The 18,467-nt window shown below is 39.8% G+C and overlaps 1 protein-coding gene across 5 annotated transcripts in view; it reads right to left on the reverse strand.

Moving 5' to 3' along the window:
• Positions 1 to 18,467, reverse strand: part of KIF13A (kinesin family member 13A) — a 233,685-nt gene that overhangs the window by 133,601 nt on the left and 81,617 nt on the right. For all 5 annotated transcript variants that reach the window (XM_025383020.1, XM_025383017.1, XM_025383019.1 and 2 more), the window contains exon 3: positions 9,169 to 9,181. In XM_025383020.1, the coding sequence (XP_025238805.1) occupies positions 9,169 to 9,181 (13 nt within the window). The remainder of the gene's footprint in view (positions 1 to 9,168; positions 9,182 to 18,467) is intronic.

Raw genomic sequence — 18,467 nt, forward strand, 5'->3', positions numbered from 1 at the left:
TCTAGCATATATTTTGCACTTACATCTCTAGGAACACTAGCCACATATCATATGTTCATAAACCACTTGTGGCTAAATGGCTACTGTACTGAATAGTACAGGTCTAGAACTTACCTCATTGAGGCCAAATGCTTAGTAGCAAAACAGCAGAGGCAAGAGAAAATGAAGGCAGTGACAGATTGTGAAGCCAGACTAAATAAAGTTGCATTTCAGATGGCATAAACTGTACCTAATAAGGTTTCCCCTTCCCTTTTTCTGAGCAACTTTTATAAAGGCAGGTGTTTGGTATGTATCTGTGCGCTTCTTCAAATGATTCAGTTTCAAAAAGTAACAATTTTGTTTTGTTATAATGTAGTCAATGTCTTCAGCTTAAAATTTTGCCAAAAATTTATAAACATAGAAGTGAGATCAAACACCTTGAAGTTCAGTAGCCTAACCTAACTCATAAATAAAACAAAAAACATTGAAAGTAAATTTAATTCGCAAGCTCTAACTACTCAAATAAATCACACATGAAATTATAAGATACTCAACAAAACAATCATGAGTTTAAAATGAGCAAACGGAGTAAAAAAGAATATGATCCTACACAAACTGATTTTTCAGTGATTTATACATTTTCCCCCCAGATTCTTCCTTCTTACTCTTTCCTTGTATCTTGGCACATAAAATCCAACACATAGAAAAACTCATTTACAATCATGTGGTGTCATAGAAAATACAGTTGTCCCTCTGTATCCTTGGAGACTGGTTCCAGGAGCTCCCGAGGATAACAAAATCCGCAGATGCTGAAATCATCCTGGACTGTACCTGACTGGCAATCAGGAGGCCTAGACTGGAGCCAAGCTCTCCCCTTGAATGGTTTTAGCCAATTAAGCATCAGTCTCTTTGGTCTTGAATAAAAAGGTTTGAATGGTCAGAGTTTAAAAATCTCTTCTAGCGCCGGGCGTGGTGGCTCACGCCTGTAATCCCAGCACTTTGGGAGGCCGAGGCAGGCAGATCACCTGAGGTCAACAGTTCGAGACCAGCCTGACCAACATGGAAAAACCCTGTCTTTACTAAAAACACAAAATTACAGGTGTGGTGACACATGCCTGTAATCCCAGCTACTTGGGAGGCAGAGGCAGGAGAATTGCTTGAACCTGGGAGGTGGAGGCTGTGGTAAGCCGAGATCGCACATTGCATTCCAGTCTGGGCAACAAGAGCGAAACTCCATCTCGGGAAAAGAAAAAAAAAATCTCTTCTAGCTCTGTAGTGCTAACTTGAGACATAGAAGGTGCTCAATAAATATTGAGGGATAGAAGAAGAAAATGAAAAAAAGGAGGAAGAATTCTTTTTTTATTCCTGTGTGTTTCAGTGTGGCTCCTCAGGAAGGAAAGATACTTGTCCCAGATAAGACAAAACCATGACAAGCGAGGGGTCTTGGAACATGCCAGACATTCTGGGGGCCACCTGGGAATGCAGAAACTGGGCTTCTGCAGGCAGAGCTGCTTTGACTGAGGACACTGCCCTGTACCTATCAATAGAGTATGTGTAATGGCATAATTAGGTAGTGATTCTCCACACAAGTGTCTTCTTCCTCTGCACCACCTCTTGCCAAAATCCAAAGTTAATCAGAAGGTGGCTAAACTAACAAGCACTTTCCCCTTTCTTCTTCTTCTTCTTTTTGTTTTCAAAGAGACAAGGTCTTGCTGTCACCCAGGCTAGAGTGCAGTGGCACGATCATATCTCACTGAAGCCTCAGACTCCTGGGCTCAAGCGATCTTCCCACCTCAGCCTTCCAAGCAGCTGGGACTACAAGGACATGCTACTATGCCCAGCTAATAATAATAATAATAATAATAACGTTATTATTGTTATTGTTATTTTAAAGACAAGGTCTCCTTATGCTGCCCAGGCTGGCCTCAGACTCCTGGCCTCAAGCAATCCTCCTGCCTCAGCCTCCCAAAGTGCTGTGATTACAGGCATGAGCTACCACACCCAGCCGAATTTCCCTCATTTGCATCTATCTGCAATACTTCTCAGACAAAAACCTCAGACTCAAAACTACAGTCACACTGAGAAGGAAAGATACTCCAACCCTACAAATTATGAGACAAAGCCTCTCTTTTCCCCCTGTAAACTACAGAGAGGTAAGAAGCAGATGTCTCATGTTTGCCCAAAAGCTTGCTTTTCTGCTTTTCTGTTTAAAAGAAACAAAACACACTTCCATAAATACTACATCATAATACACAACTGGTAAAAGTACTAAAGCGTATGCATGAGGCTTATGCTGAAATAAATGTTCCTCCACTCAAGAGTGCAAATTTAGAAAATGTAACATTTATCAAAGAGAAAAATCCAAAGATATGGTACAAAGCAATTTATAAAGACAGAAACTTATATACATTTCCCTTGTATTCTGACATGCTACATTACACATGCTATATAAAAAAATTTTTAATCTAACTTTTAAAACTCAGCTGGAAGAATATCTTCATCTTCTCCTTGCCCTAACACAACACTTAGAAAAAATAACTTTGAGGAGTTAGGAACAAAAGAGGAGGCCGAGGAAGGAGGATAGCTTGAAGCCAGGAATCTGAGACCAGACTGAGCAACAGAGTGAGACCTCATCTTTACAAAGAATTAAAAACTTAGCCAAGTGTGGTGGCTCATGCCTCTAGTCTCAGCTATTTGGGAGGCTGAGGCAGGAGGATTGCTTAAGCCCAGGAGTTTGAGGCTGCAGTTCAAGGATGCGGTGAGCTATGATTGTGCCACTGTATTCCAACCTGGGTGAGACCCTGTCTCTTAAAAAAAGAAAGAAATCAAATTTGGGCAGAACAAGCGTATGAATTCTCAACCCCACTACCACCAGCAGCACCATTTATAAATCTGTGGCTTTTCTTAATTTTCACTGGTTCTTCCTCCTCTTTGCATTCTCCAAAGCAGAGTGAATCCCAAGGTGCTATCCTCTATTCTCTCATATCTTCTATTCCACTTAATCCTGTTTTCAAGACATCCCTCTTCCGCCACTTCCTACTCTCTTCACCCCAATAATTTACCTGATCTTTGTAAGGCAGGGTCTGCAAATTCGTATCACCTGCTAAAGCATCCTATCAGCTGGCTGCCATCATTTCCAACTCAGCCCACGCTAGAACATAACCCATCAACTTCCCACTGAACCAAACTAGCTCTTCCTTCTTTAGTTTCTGCTGATTTTTCATTCACTCAGTTTCAAACCCCAGACACATCTCTGACTCTTGCTGTACTGTCTTTTCCTATATGCTGGTAGCATCAAAGTCCTGGTTACTTTATTTCTGTAATGTTTTCATAATTCTTCCCTTCCTCTTTCCTACTCTCACAGGCACTGCTCCTGTGCAAACCCTTATTACCTTTTTTTTCTGAAGTATTTTACTGAATACCACTGCTAGCTTCCATACTGATCAAGCTTTGTTCAAAACAGGCAATAGAGACATTGAACGTATCAAGGTCCAACCCTGACATCAAGACCTGTCACAGCTGGGTGATACTTTGCAGTGGTAAGAGTGTCTTTTGTATGCTAATGAGATGACTGGTGGCTGGGGTCCCTAGGTGGCTTCAAGATAGGGTGGGTTACCAGGAAGACCAAGGCAAGATTAGAGGGTTGGGACATTTAGCCCTATTCCTGACTTCCGGGAGGGGAGAGATGCTAGAGACTGAGTTCAATGGATTCAATCAATTAAGCCCTATGTGATGGAGCCTCCATAAACATCCCTAAACTACAAGGATAGGAGAGCATCTGGGTTGCTGAACACAAGAAGGTACTGGAACGGCAGAACACACAGAAAGGGCAAAGAGGCTTCATGCTGCCCTATATACTTTGCCCTATGCATTGCTGCCATCTGACTCTGCCTGAGTCTTACCTTTATCATAAGCTGGTGATATTATGTAAAGGGCATTCCTGAGTTCTGTGAGTCATTCTAGCAAATTATGGAACCTGAGGAGGTGGACACGGGAACTCTTGTATAGGTGGCAACCTGGGACTTGTGAATGGCATCTAAAGTGGAGGCAGCCTTGTGTGACTGAGCCCTTAACCTGTAGGTCTGTGCTAACTCCAGGTAACGTGCCAGAATTGAACCAGATAGTAGGGCACTCAGCTGATTTTGGAGAATTGGATAATTTACTGGTGCTGGGGAAAACACCATATATTTGGTGTCAGGAGTGCTGTGGGTACATACAGTTCAGTCACCCAGGACTCCTCTTCATGTACCTTTAGTCCAACTCTATGCCTTGCCCTTCCTTACCTGAGCACAGTTGACACTCTTCTAGTTCTATCTCTTGGCACATCTGTCTACAATCAAATAACCATATGTGGGCTTTTAGAAGCTCTGCATGTTTTTCACTCAATGTATCCCGAGTATTTACTGTTTTTGATGTTTTGATGGTTAAAAATTTTATTTTTGAATTGTTTATTGATAGTATAAAGAAATGTATTTTGACCTTTCTTCTGCCACCTTGCAGGAGCTTGTTTGCAGATTTCTTAAAGTTTCCCAAGTATACAACCTTATTGTACCTTATTGTAAATATACTTTTGCTACTTCCTTTCCATCTTGAATTACTTTTACTTCTCTTTCTTGTTTACCTGCACTGCCTAGAACTTCCTGTCAATGCACAATATAAGTGGTTAGATCAATGTCCTTGCCTTATTCCCCATTTTAGGCAGAAAGTATTCAGTCTTTTATTATTACATAGGATGTCAGATGTAGATTTCTCATGGGCCTTTTATCATATAGAGGTTTCTGTCTACTGTTAGCTTGCTGCAAGTTTGTATCATAAATTCATAAGTAAATATTGAATTCTGTCAAATGCTTTCTTTCCTGCATCTTTTTTTTTTTTTTTTGACATGGAGTCTTGCTCTGTTGCCCAGCCTGGAGTGCAGTGGCGCAATCTTGGCTCACTGCAACCTCTGCTTCAAAGGTTCAAGTGATTCTCCTGCCTCAGCCTCCCAAGTAGCTGGGACTACAGGCACCCACCAACACACCGGGCTAATTTTTGTATTTTTAGTAGAGATGGGGTTTCACTGTGTTAGCCAGGCTGGTCTTGATCACCTGACCTCATGATCCGCCCACCTCGGCTTTCCAAAGTACTGGGATTACAGGCGTGAGCCACCACATCCCACCCCATTTTTTTTTTTTTTTTTTTTGAGACGGGGGGGTCTGTCACCCAGGCTGGGGTGCGGTTGCATGATCAAGCTCACTACAGCCTCAACTTACCATAATCAAGTGATCATCCCACATCAGCCTCCTGAGTAGCTGGGACTACAGGCCCACGCCATCATGCCCTGCTAACTTTTTTTGTTTTTTATTTTTAGTAGAGACAAGGTCTTGCTATGTTGCTCAGGCTAGTCTCAAACAATCCTCCCGCCTTGGCTTCCAAAGGCCTGCGATTACAAGCGTGAGTCACTGCACCTGGCCTTTTTCTGCATCTTACTGATATGATCACATAGTTTTTCTTTTTCATTCTGTTAATAAGAATTACAGTGATTTTTTCATAATCATGACTTTTTGTTTTTTACAGCAGTTTTAGGATTACAGAAAAATTGGGCAGATAGTACAGAGTTCCTATATAGTCTCGCTTGTTCCCACTCCCTACTGTTAAGAATTGTTTCCCCAATTATTAACATCTTTATTAGTGTGGTACATTTATTATAACTGATGAACCAATATTGATACATTATTCATAACTAAATTCCACAGTTTATATTAAGGTCCACTCTTTGAGCCGTATGGTTCTATGAATTCTGACAAATGCATAATGTCATATATCGGCCACTACAGTATCACACAATACAGTTTCCCCTATGCTTTACTTATTCATCCCTATCCCAACTCCCTCTCAATTAAAGAAAGCCATTACTACTAATAATGGTATTCAAAGAGTACAGTCCCAGGGATTGATAGAAAGGATGTGAGACCTTTCCTGCATAGCAGTTGGGTAAGAATAATGGTAACTCAACCATGGCTGAGTTATCATTAACTCAACTGGACCAGCTAGGCATTTGGATCTTCTTAAGAATGGATTCAAAGCAGCTGGATCTATCTGCTGCTAAACCCTTGTACTAAATTATTAATTTCGGTTTTGAGTTTTTCAGATTGAGGATTTATTTCTATTGGGTTATTTTCCAAATCAGTTATGCCACTTTCTATAATTTCTAGTTCTCTCCAACATTTTCAATCTCATATTTTAGGTCTTTGAAGATAACAAATATATTTATTTTGGAGTTCTTGTCTAATAATTTGGCCATCTGAAGCATCTATTTCTAATTTTTATTATTTCTGCTGGCTCTTCACATCTTGTCATGTACCTCCTTAACTTTGATGGTATATTGGACATTGTATTTTTAAAACAGTTTGTGGAATCACTAAAGACTTAGGATTTCATTCACTTCTGCCAGGTGCCTATGGGCACCTGCATTCTGGTATCACTTTGTTCCAATTTTTGTGCTTGAGATTTCCTGGATCATACAAACGACTTGGAACCACACAAGAATCCATGTGATGGCTGGTTTACCTCTGTTTCACCTTCATACCCTACCCCTGGCGGCATCTCAATCAACTTTACCAACCCAAAGTATAAGGAGATTAGCAAGGACTCCACCTCTGGAAGGACCTGAACTCTAATACTTTGTCCTCCTCAGCCCCACAAAGCAGTCCGTCTGTATGTATTTGCTCCGTCTTTAAGCCGCTCCTTCCTGAACGGCATATATCTAAATGCTAGGCTCATCTCTCTAAATTTTTACCTCTTTCTGGATCTTGGTCTAGTAAGTCCTCACTAACCTGGCTTATCTCCAGAGCCTTTAGGCATAAGTTTTTAATATTTTGTCCAGTCCTAGTTGTCCTCAGTGGAAGAGGCAATGCTAATTACTTAGTTTGTCATTTCTGACAGCAGAAGTCTGAACAGGAACTTTCATTCTATGAATTTCACAAATATTTTGCCTCTTGTCTTTAATATAAGCAATTTTACATTGTATTGTACACATACCAATCATCTTTTGGTATATGTGGGAAATTGGTTCTAGAACTTCCATGTATACCAAAGTCCACACAGACTCCAGTCCTACTCTGTTGGTCCCCTGGAACCCACCTATAGGAAATGTTGGCCCTCTGTATACATGGGTTTCACGTCCCACGAATACTATATTTTCTATCTGCATTTGGTTGAAAAACATTTGCATATAAGTGGACCTGGGCAGTTCAAACCTGTGTCGTTCAGGGTTCAACTGTACTCCCCTCCCCCAACTCCCATTAGAATGCTAGGACTCTGACTCATGCAGCAGCTGTCCCCTGCCCAGAATAATTATTTGTTAAATCGAAACAACCAGGCTTCTCCGATGCTTTTGATTACTTACGCCCAAATCTCATCGTTTTAAATAAAATTTTATTCTTACATAATCATCATTAAAAGCACCTTGCTCTTTCCCACTTTCTTTCAACATTTACATGTTTCTATGAGGAAAGGCCTGTATCTACTTTGTATCCATCTTTATTTGATTCTATTGAGTCATTTATTTGATTTCAAGATGATCTTTAATGCTTTCCAGATGTGCCTTATGGCACACATATACGCATTGTTTAACATCGTGATTCAGCTTTACTTTTATTTTGAAAATTTCATGACACTTCTTAGGAACAATCAACAGGATATCCAGCAAAAATAAGGCTGGGAACCACTAGGTTATATATGCTCACTAGAAAATGACAAGAACATTCCTGTGTACAAAGCAATAGTGATTTTTAAAAATGTTTTTGTATCTCTTTTTCATTTCAGTGCTTTTCCTTCACTAAGCAGGCATATGTGGAGTTGTGCAGTATTTCACTGATATTTTTCTGTGGGGGAATACTTTGTACTACAAGACTGACTGTTCTGAAACTTTGGGGAACCAACAGCAAGGGATATAAAAACTAGATAAACAGCACTTATACATTCTAGTAGAGACCAATTTTGGGGATTATGTCTACACTGACAATTGCTCCGGGAGAATCTCCTGATTCCCTAGATTTGGCCAGAATGCCACTGCCAATACTTTTCTAATATATTATATATTTCTACTTTCTTAACAGATCTCATATCATTTGTTCAATGCATGCCTTCCTTGCTAAAGCTGAAACTCTTAGTGCCAAGGACAATGTCTTAAGTAAGTAGAAGGCATACAGCAGCATTTTAGTGGGTTTCCATAATCCGAGATGGATTGTTCTTCATAACCCCAGGGGAAAGTAAGCTTTGTCTTTTCTGGATTCCATACCGTCACCCAACTTGTCTTAGATTCCAACCATATCGTTTGTGTAGGTAAGCCTGTTCTAATCCTATCTCAAGAAACACAGCTATAATCAGCATCACTGGCCAGGGGGTGGTCAAACCTCTCATTCCTTTTGGTGCTAAGTGTCCCTCTGATACTCAACAAAATGCTCACTGGTAACAAAATCAATCTTCAGTTATTCAGGGGCTGGTCATTCAGATTCCTTACTTCTCATATTCCCCCACTTCCCTCCTCTACCTATTCTCTAACTTCTAGGCTTCTCACTGGTAAAGAGGCCATCAAAGGTTGGCCAGAGCAGGTGGGGAAAAAACTAACTAGTGGCCATTGTGATGGGCTAGGAACTCCAATGAGGCATATAAAGTTGGTAGAATGTTGAATCTCTATTTAAAAGTGTGAAGAACTTTTCCAATGATAACAACCAATCTCAGTGGGGCCAGGAAAAGATGGTTTGTCCAATCAGTAATCATGGTTACCAACTACCATCCTATGATATCACCATAGTTGTTCCTCCACATTCTAGGGTGTTGATACTGTACAGTTCCAGCTCTTCCATTCACTCAATCTGTGAGTTAGGACATGCTGTTTCATCTCTCTGAGTCTCATTTCATCATCAAGAAAAGAGAAACAATAATCTGACAGGTTTGCTTTGAAGATTACAGCATTCACTCCGAGAATGAAATAATGTGTGAAAGTGCTCTGTCAATGTAGACTGACATTCTAACTTTATGTTAATACTGACATTAATTGTTTGTTCATGGTGTGAGTTTTAAATTAGGATGCTGTTTTTAGTTCTCAGTGAGACAGATGTTCTACATGGGTTACAGTGATAAATTAAATCCTGGATTTTTGCAAACTAAAGCAGTATACCTGCCAAATTTCATATTAGTGCTTACCTTGGGAGGTTTCCTTAATGATGGGAAAAAAAATTCAGCAGCAGGGATACAGAGGGTTGTCAACACAGCAGCCACATCAGAGCGAAACAATGAAAGAGAAAAAACATAAGGTAAATTCAGCACCTTGATAACATGATCTGAAAGATATTCTTCTTCATGAAGATCAGAAGCCAAATTCAAACACATTACTGACTCAAGTGATAAACTCTTAATATTTGCTCAAAAACATGGCATGGACATAATAATTTCTCTCTTGGTTCCACAGAATGAAATCAGACAATCATTCAGATATTTTTAATGATTTTTAAGAAATGCCAATGGCAGAGCATCAAGATAAAGAAAGATGCTACAATCCTTACTGCATGTGATTAAATATTTTTAAATCAATTTTTATATTTAAATTTTTCTTAAATTTTTGTTAAAATATATGCATATTTTCCTTTGATAAATACGTATACTCTAAGATAATATATGTGGGAGTTTTTCTCACTTAAAAACCATGGTTTTAAATAACTCATATACTTTAACACTGAATAGACATTTAAAAGTAAGTTTCCATTTTTTCCCCACCATCAGCCACACATGCACTTGTTAAAAGGTCTGTTTTTACACGTTAATAACTCAGAAATGACTGAAACTGCACCTGGAAAAAACTCTGAAAAGGAAATAGTTTTCTTTCTTTTCTTCTCCAGAGATGGGGTCTCACTTTGTTGTTCAGGATGGAGTGCAGTGATGCGATCATGGCTCACTGCAACCTTGAACTCCTGGGCTTAACTGGTCCTCCTACCTCAGCCTCCCAAATAACTAGGACTACAGGTGTGTGCCACCACACCTGGGTAATTTTTTACTTTCTTAAGAGACACTATGTTGCCCCAGGCTGGTCTCAAATTCCGGACCTCAAGCAATCCCCCCACCTCAGCCTCCCAAAGTGCTGGGATTACAGGTGTGAACCACTGCATTTGGCTAGGAAACAGTTTTCAAGGCAATAAAATGTTAGGTTGACTTGCTTTGTAAATATTTTCTTCATGTACAAAATTAAGGAGCTCAATTATGATTTCTAAGTTATGCAATCCTAAGGCAATTCTTGGCCTTCCTGATAGTTACTCTTGATCAACCTCTGATATCCTCAATTCATAAACTGTAAAATTACTATGAAAAAGAAATGGGGGCATTTACCCTATGGCTTTAATCCTTCTTCATAGGAAATAGAATCATGCGGCTAAGAAAATAGATTTTCCAGGGCAGAGGACACAGAAAAGTACACGCAAAAACAGCAGGATGCCTTTTCTCCATCACTGGGTGTGACACTCCTTACAGAGCTCTGAGGGACTCGAACAAAACTGAGAGCTCAGTAGCAGGGGAAAAAAAAATGTCCAATCACATGCATAATTCTATACTTTTGAGTGCAGGGAAGAAAAATCATCCCATTCCTATAATGATGAAGTTGAAACATCATTTTCTTGAAATTCTACAAATTAGCTGAAAGAGAGTGACCCCTTATTGCCTTATGTCATTCCCTCAGACAGACACAATGGGAATGTGATTTTTGTCTTCAGGTTTTAGAGGGGAACTAGAATAACTGGTATCTCTGGCTGCCATTAAGCAAGTCTCAACATATTTGTATGTCTACCCTTTAAAACAAGATAAAACATTTATAGAGGTTATAAATAAAAATGCACAAGCGTTTTTAATTCTAAGCAAGTCATGGATTTCCACACTGTTAAAAAACTTGAGATTTCTGCCATGAAAATGTTCTTAAGTGGAAGACTATTCAGAAAGGCCTCAGTTCTAAGTAGGTAGAACAATAATAAAACTTTATGAACCACATTTTTGACTACACCTTCTCATTTTGCTTGCTTTATTCTTTAAAAGCCATGTAAATCACTGCTTTATTTAACAAAGGAAAGAAAAGTCACTTGGGTTACAATAAGGCCATCATATGAAACAGCACGGACCAAAGGTAATTAAATGTAGGTTTCCCATTTACGTTATGATGAACCCAGTAACCAACGGGGCTGGGACAGACTAGGGGAATCCCAGTGAGCTCTCTGGAATTCTCATATGTGCCCTTTATGCCACAGCCACAGCACAATAATAACCACCAGCAGCAGCAATGAACCAGTGCTGGTTTGTAGCCAGTAGTTCATTCACCTTCTTAGCCGTCAGCAACAAAATTATCCTTTCTTCACCAACATTCCAAGAAGGTTTTCTTCATTCTTCTTAGAAAACCAATTCTATTTCAGCATTTTAAGCACTTTAAAAGTCTTTATCACTTAGAAGATAGCCCATAACATGGGAATACCAACATAATTCTGCTACCTTCTTTTGTGTTTCTGAGTAAAGACTGCTTGTTAAGAATAAATGGAGACTGGGCAGAAAAGAAAAAAGGGAAGCCACAAAGCTCATCTGCTGCTACCCAGACTTACTCATCATTCGGTTTAGAACAAGGATCCTTGCTACAGAAGGAAAAGTAAACCCTGTAGCGCATCACAACTGTACTTCATTCATTGATACACCCTGTACTTCATTCATTGATATATGCTGTACTTCATTCATTGATACACCCTGTACTTCATTCATTGATATACCTTATTAAGGTTTGAATGAGGTGATGGGCTGCTCACTCATCCTAATTCAGATTCAAGGTTACTGCCCCAAACTCTAGAGGCTATATGTCCTTCTTTGGTAGTTGTGGAAAAAAAAAATGTTTCCAGTATCAGTAATACTGATACTATAAGCGAATACAGTATGCTATCCTTTAGGGTGGAAAAAAAAAAAACCCAACCTCATGTGATATTACAATGTAAAAATTAAAAATTTCATATACATATGAAATCTTATCTTAATCTTCATCCCTTTCATATATATAAAGTACTAAAATAAACTTAACAGGCTGAGATGGCTTCAAGGTCCTGGGTTTCTACATAAACAAAACAAAACTTAAATTCAGCCAATCACCTCCAATCACCAGCAGCCAACTGAGCATTAGGTATATAATCAAGAATTTTCCACTGGGACAGTAAAAATGAAACAACTGCTCCAACTTTAACCAATCAAATAATTTCTTTGCTTTCCTTCTGAGTTCACCCTACAAAAACTTTCCCTTCATGACCCTTCAGTGGAGCCCCAAACCCCTTCCAGTTTGGAGCTGCCCAATTCTTTTTTTTTTGAGATGGAGTCTCGCTCTGTCACCCAGGCTGGAGTGCAGTGGCCGGATCTCAGCTCACTGCAAGCTCCGCCTCCCGGGTTCACGCCATTCTCCTGCCTCAGCCTCCCGAGTAGCTGGGACTACAGGCGCCCGCCGCCACGCCCGGCTAAGTTTTTGTATTTTTTTTTTTTTAGTAGAGACGGGGTTTCACCGTGTTAGCCAGGATGGTCTCGATCTCTTGACCTCGTGATCCGCCCGTCTCGGCCTCCCAAAGTGCTGGGATTACAGGCTTGAGCCACCGCGCCCGGCCAGCTGCCCAATTCTTGAATCACTATCCGCACAAATAAATTCTTTAACATTTTAATGCACCAAGTTCATCTTTTAACAAGTTGAAAAACAAATGAAATGAGAATGAATAATATAAACATCTATCAGATTCAACATAAATCATATAAACACGTATTTTAAAAATTATGGGCTGGGCACGGTGGCATGCACCTGTAATCCCAGCTACTAGGGAGGCTGAGGCATGAGAACTGCTTGAACCCAGGAGGCAGAGGTTGCAGTTAGCCAAGATCAGGTCACTGCATGCCTGCCTGGGTGACAGGGCAAGACAATGTCTTGTAAAAAAAAAAAAAAAAAAAAAAAAAGGCCTTTTGTTGATTGTATCAGTCAAAGCCATGACTCTTAGTCAAGTACAGACTACTGCTGAGATACCTACGTGGCTTCATTACAGAAAGAGGCAATGATTTTGCTCAGTAAATATCTAGTGAACTAAAAAAAGAACATCCCTTGAAACAGACCTAACTGACCCTGACACGTAGGTTTGGTTGCTGACTCCTTAGAAAACAGCATTTCATTGACACTTGCCTAAAGGTGTGTTTATTTCTGACTACTCTCCAATGCCCATCCTCCCCTTCATTCTCCAAAACATCCTTGTTTTTAATCATGTGAACTTCTCTAAGTAGTCAAGTATTATACTTTTGTATATTCCAAAGAAATAAACTAAATACAATTTGACATTTTAGAAGACATTCTCGGTTCCAGGATTTGGAGAGAAAATGAGGAGGGGCAGTTCTTATTTTCTACATTGATAGTAGTTCTATTTTTGCAAAACACTGAAGCTCCTCTTCTCTCCCAGGACAAGCAGGTTGATCTCTTTCAGGTCACCCACACCATGAGATTTTACCACACAACTCATGCAATTTACATGCCTTTATCCCACTTTGTCTTTCCACTCTGCCTGATCATACCTGCCCACTCTTGAAGACACAGTTCAAGGTTCAGCTCTCTCAATTCCTCACCAGCCTTGGAGACTACCTTGGCCTTCACTACTTCTAATATCCCAAGACTCCTAGGGTCAACATAACAGCTTAGCACTTATTGGCACATAAAGTTCTGTTGCCTTCAGTAACTTTGTCTGCATTTGAGTCTCATATATCTTTAAGATTTAAACTCCTTGAAAACAGAGGCCAGGTCACATGGTATATAATCCCTGTCCCCAATCCCATCTATTCATGTAGGGCTGAGTACAGTATAAGAACTCAGAAATAATTCTTTTACATTAGTGAGTTAAATATAATCCAGTTGTGAGGATTTACTTAAATCACCACCACAATCCTGCAATTTTGGGGCAAGACTACCTGCATTTAACAGCAGTGAAGACTTCAGAGACTGTCAGAAAATGCAGAATATTTCTGATGACTTACTTAAAAATAATTATTTCTCTAGACCAGCATTTCACAAGCATAGAAATTGAATAGATGTTAACAAAGATCAAGCCCTTAAAAAGCTTCTGACATCAACTAAATTGAGAAATGCTGCTGAACACAGTTAAATATGGGTTTCTTTCAGGCAGTACTTTTCAGAGACTTTGACATGCTAATATATGTCGTTACTCTCCTTGCACATTCAACACAACATTTCAACAGCAGCATTCCCCAAACTTATTTGATCATAGAATTTTCTTGGAGGAACATATTTTGGGGAAAACATATCAATGATTTTGATAAACAAAAAAGTATTTTAAAGGATGCAATGGGATTTCCATATTGCAACAAATCTAGCAGCTCAATAATCTCAGGTATTGACATAGATAGTACGGCTAAAATTTGAGATGAACAAAAAAAGGTTGCTATTAAAAATACACACAATTATCAGAGAAAAATAAGTTTTAAATGACTTTTGAAATATATACTTACGTAAGTGCTTTAAGTACAAACAAAATGGCACAAGAATTCACAGAACAGAGGGATCAAAGCTGAATGCAGGCATGGGGATGTGGTGGTCAAGAAGAGAGAGGATCTGGAAAGGGTCTTCAAAAACAGGGAAGACTCTAACAGGGATGTGGGCCATTTCCAACAGAGGTGATTGTGTTAGCAAAAGTACTTAAATGAAATGAAAATATTCTAGGTGTCTTGGCAAGGGTTCTGTTTGATGAGATTAGAGAGTATATTGGCGGGGGGCGGTAGGGGGAACACTAGAAAACAGTACAGTTGCCAGGCGGCGTGGCTCATGCCTGTAACCCCAGTAATTTGGGAGGCCAAGGTGGGAGGATCACTTGAGTCCAGGAGTTCAAGACCACCCTAGGCAACACACTAAGACCCCATCTTTACTAAAAATAAAAAAAAAGGAGTAGGTGTGGTGGCTCATGCCTGTAATCCCAGCATTTTGGAAGGCTGAGGTGGGTGGATCACTTGAGGTCAGGAGTTCAAGATCAGCCTGGCCAAGATGGTGAAACCCCATCTCTGCTAAAAATACAAAAATTAGCCGGGTGTTGTGGCACATGCCTGTAATTCCAGCTACTCAGGAGGCTGAAGCAGGAGAATCACTTGAACCTGGGAGGTGGAGGTTCCAGTGAGCCGAGATCGCACCACTGCACTCCAGCCTGGGTGAGAGTGAGACTGTGATTTAAAAAGAAAAAAGAAAATGGTAAAGATAAATTGGACCTATAGTGGGACAGGTCTTGAAAGGAGAAGTCTGTATTTAATTTAGTAGGTAGTACAGACCTGGAAAGTTCAATAAGGAGGACTAAAATAAAGGAGGATAAATAGCCTATGGCAACAACAACAGTAAAAATCCTAAACAGCTGAAGTTCTTTCCCCACACTTCATTCTGAAAGACGACTGGGTCAAGGAGTCCTCTGACCACTGTTTACAGCATATTGACTATAATCAGCTACTCAGAAGTTTGGCGGCCAAAGGCTCTGAGGTACAATGGCCTACACCAGTCAGTACTTTGAGAGATGTGTGTGATCAGAGAAGTATCTTCTGAACCAGAAATTTCTCTTTCATGTATTAAAATATTTTATTAATTGTTGGAAATGGCTGCAACCTAGATCTGAAAGATACACAGTTAAATGGCATTTGCCTTCTGGAAATTAGTTTAAGGACATATTCCTTATTATGAAGCCTGTGACTGTCAATTCCAACTTGGAGAACTAAACAGGTCATCAAAATCTTCTAAGTCAAACTTGCCCAACCCATGGCCCACGGGCCTCATGGGGCCCAGGTCGGCTTTCAATGCAGCCAAACACAAATTTGCAAACTTTCTTAAAACATTATGAGATTCTTTTGTGATTTTTAAATTTTTTTATTTTTTAGCTCATTAGCTATCATTAGTATTAGTGTATTTTGTGTGTGGCCCAAGACAATTCTTCTTCTTCCAATGTGGCCCAGGGAAGTCAAAAGATGAGACACCCCGGTTCTAAGTATTCTCCTAATCAGCAAGTATTTATTGAATACTAACTCCCACAATGCATATTATGAGTGCTTTGAGGGAATATTTAGAGGAATTAGGCATGGTCTCTGACATCCAGAAGCTTAAAACCATGCAAGAGAGACAGATATATACATGTATAACTAATATTCAGTGGACGGTGATAAGTGTGACAACAGAGACAGGAATGAAGAGCTACGTTCAGTCAACAAACATTTCTCATGCACTTTCTGCCACTCTGTTGGGATACAAAAATAAATTAGTCTTTTTGTCTTTCAAACAAGAAACTGATTTTTTATACACATATCACAATACAATATGAAGTGCACAGCAGCTCTCCAAAAAAGCGGGGGATTCACTGGGCAAAGGGGGAATTTTCTTCGAGGAGAAACGCCTGGAGCAGAATTTAGGAGGACTTAATAGGAATTCACCAAGCTGACAAGCCAAAGAAATGTTATCTCAATAGGGGGAATCATCTATGCAAAAAGCACCAAGAGAACACAGTTCATTTGAGGGCCACAGACTCGTGGGATCGTTCTGTTGCCAAGCTCAGCAGTTAGATTACAGTTAGCAGAGAAGGTGAGACCTGGGATGATGGTATAGGGATGAGGTTTTGTAGGACAGTAGGTACCATTTTCAATCAAGATTTATTAAGTGTAGTTTGGAGATAAGTTTATATACTTGTGTATCAATAAACTAACATTACCTACATTGAAAACATATAACAAAAGCTTCTATGAATTATAAAAAATAGAAGGGGTTACATATGCATCTGGAAGAGCCTTTGAAACCTATCACAAGAAGAATGCAAATGCCAAAAACTTTAAGTTCCAAGACAAACGCTGGTTTGAAAATTTTAAAAAAGAGAGTCATCAGATGATCAAACCTACAATCACTATAGCAACATTTTCTGAACATGTGAAGAGGCTGATTCATTCAAGAGATGTGCCACCAAGTTTGTTTTGGAAGAATACTGGATAGATTATTCAGAATCTACTAAATTCAAGATATACGCTTAATGTCATTTTCTAATTTTTTTTTCTCCTAACCCCTTATTTCCTCTAAGACTTTGATCTCACTGCCTGTGGTGCTTGTTTTGCTTTCTCCTTCCTTCCTTCCCTTTCTTCTTCTTTTTTTTTTTTTTGGAGGAGGCCTCGCTCTGCCGCCTAGGCTGGCGTGCAATGATGTGATAACAGCTCATTGTAGCCTCAGCCTCCTGGGCTCAAGAGATCCTCCCATTCTCAGCCTCCTCAGTAGCTGGGTCTACAGGTGTACACTATCACACCCAGCTAATTTTTGTATTTTTTTTGGTCAAGACAGGGTCTTGGCATATTGTCCAGGCTGGTCTTGAACTTCTGGGCTCAAGCAATCCTCCTGCCTCAGCCTCTCAAAGTAAGGCTTAGATTACAGGCATTAGTTACTATTCCTGGGTGCTGCAGTGCTTTTCAAGAACACAATTCTTGCAGCTGGCAAGGGGAAGCTATGGTTTCAAGAGAAGACCTGGTAGGGCAAGAATTGAGTAGAGAAGGAAGTAAAGTCAGGAGGATGACAGCCTGGGAGAAAACAGCAGAGGTAAGAAACTCATGGTCTGGATATAATTCAAGAGTAAAGATGCAGAGGTGCTGGGTGAGATAAGATGCTACAGTCGACAAGTGAAACCTAACATTTCAGAGGTAGCACATTTCAGGGTAGTAAACTCTAACCTGGTCATATAGTATGTCTGTGAATTGGAATGGATGATCATTACTTTAATTAATAGCTAACACTTACTGAGCTCTAATTATGTGCCAGATAGGTTTCTGTTACTATCTGCTTCAACTCACTTAACATATTTAATGACCCTATACATAAAAACTCTCTTTATTATCATTTTTCAAATAAAAAATACTGAGGTACAAGGTATAGAGATTGTATGACTTTCACAAGATCACAGTTAATGGCATCACCATGATTCAAACCCAGGCAGTCTCTGGCTGGAGCATACTGTACACTTAACTGCTATTGTATATTGCCTCTCTGGCATCAAAGAATTTGGTTGAGAGCTCTTTCAGCTTAGGCTAGGTATTGATTGGATAGCAATCCATGTGGATGTTCAATGATATGGATCATCCATGCTTACAAGGGTTATCCATGTGGTTAATAGCATGAATTAGCCCTTCTGTGTCCTTCATGAATGTGTAGGAGAAACCTACACAGAGTGAACCTCCAAGAAGGAAAGGCATTTATGGAAAAAAAAAAAAAAAAGGAACTGGTATGACAACATGGAGTTAGAAGGCTGCAAACGACTACTTCCTGCTGAGGTAGTAGGAAACTGAGGGCCACTGAAGAGGGGTATAAATAAAGCCACAAAAATGTAGATGCAGATGTGTTGGGAGCAAATCCTAGGCAGAAGGACAGCTGGAACAAAGCCAGAGTGCACAGGATATGTTCAGAG

The sequence above is a fragment of the Theropithecus gelada genome, chromosome 4, assembly GCF_003255815.1.
Source record: "Theropithecus gelada isolate Dixy chromosome 4, Tgel_1.0, whole genome shotgun sequence".
Taxonomy (NCBI): Eukaryota; Metazoa; Chordata; class Mammalia; order Primates; family Cercopithecidae; genus Theropithecus; species Theropithecus gelada.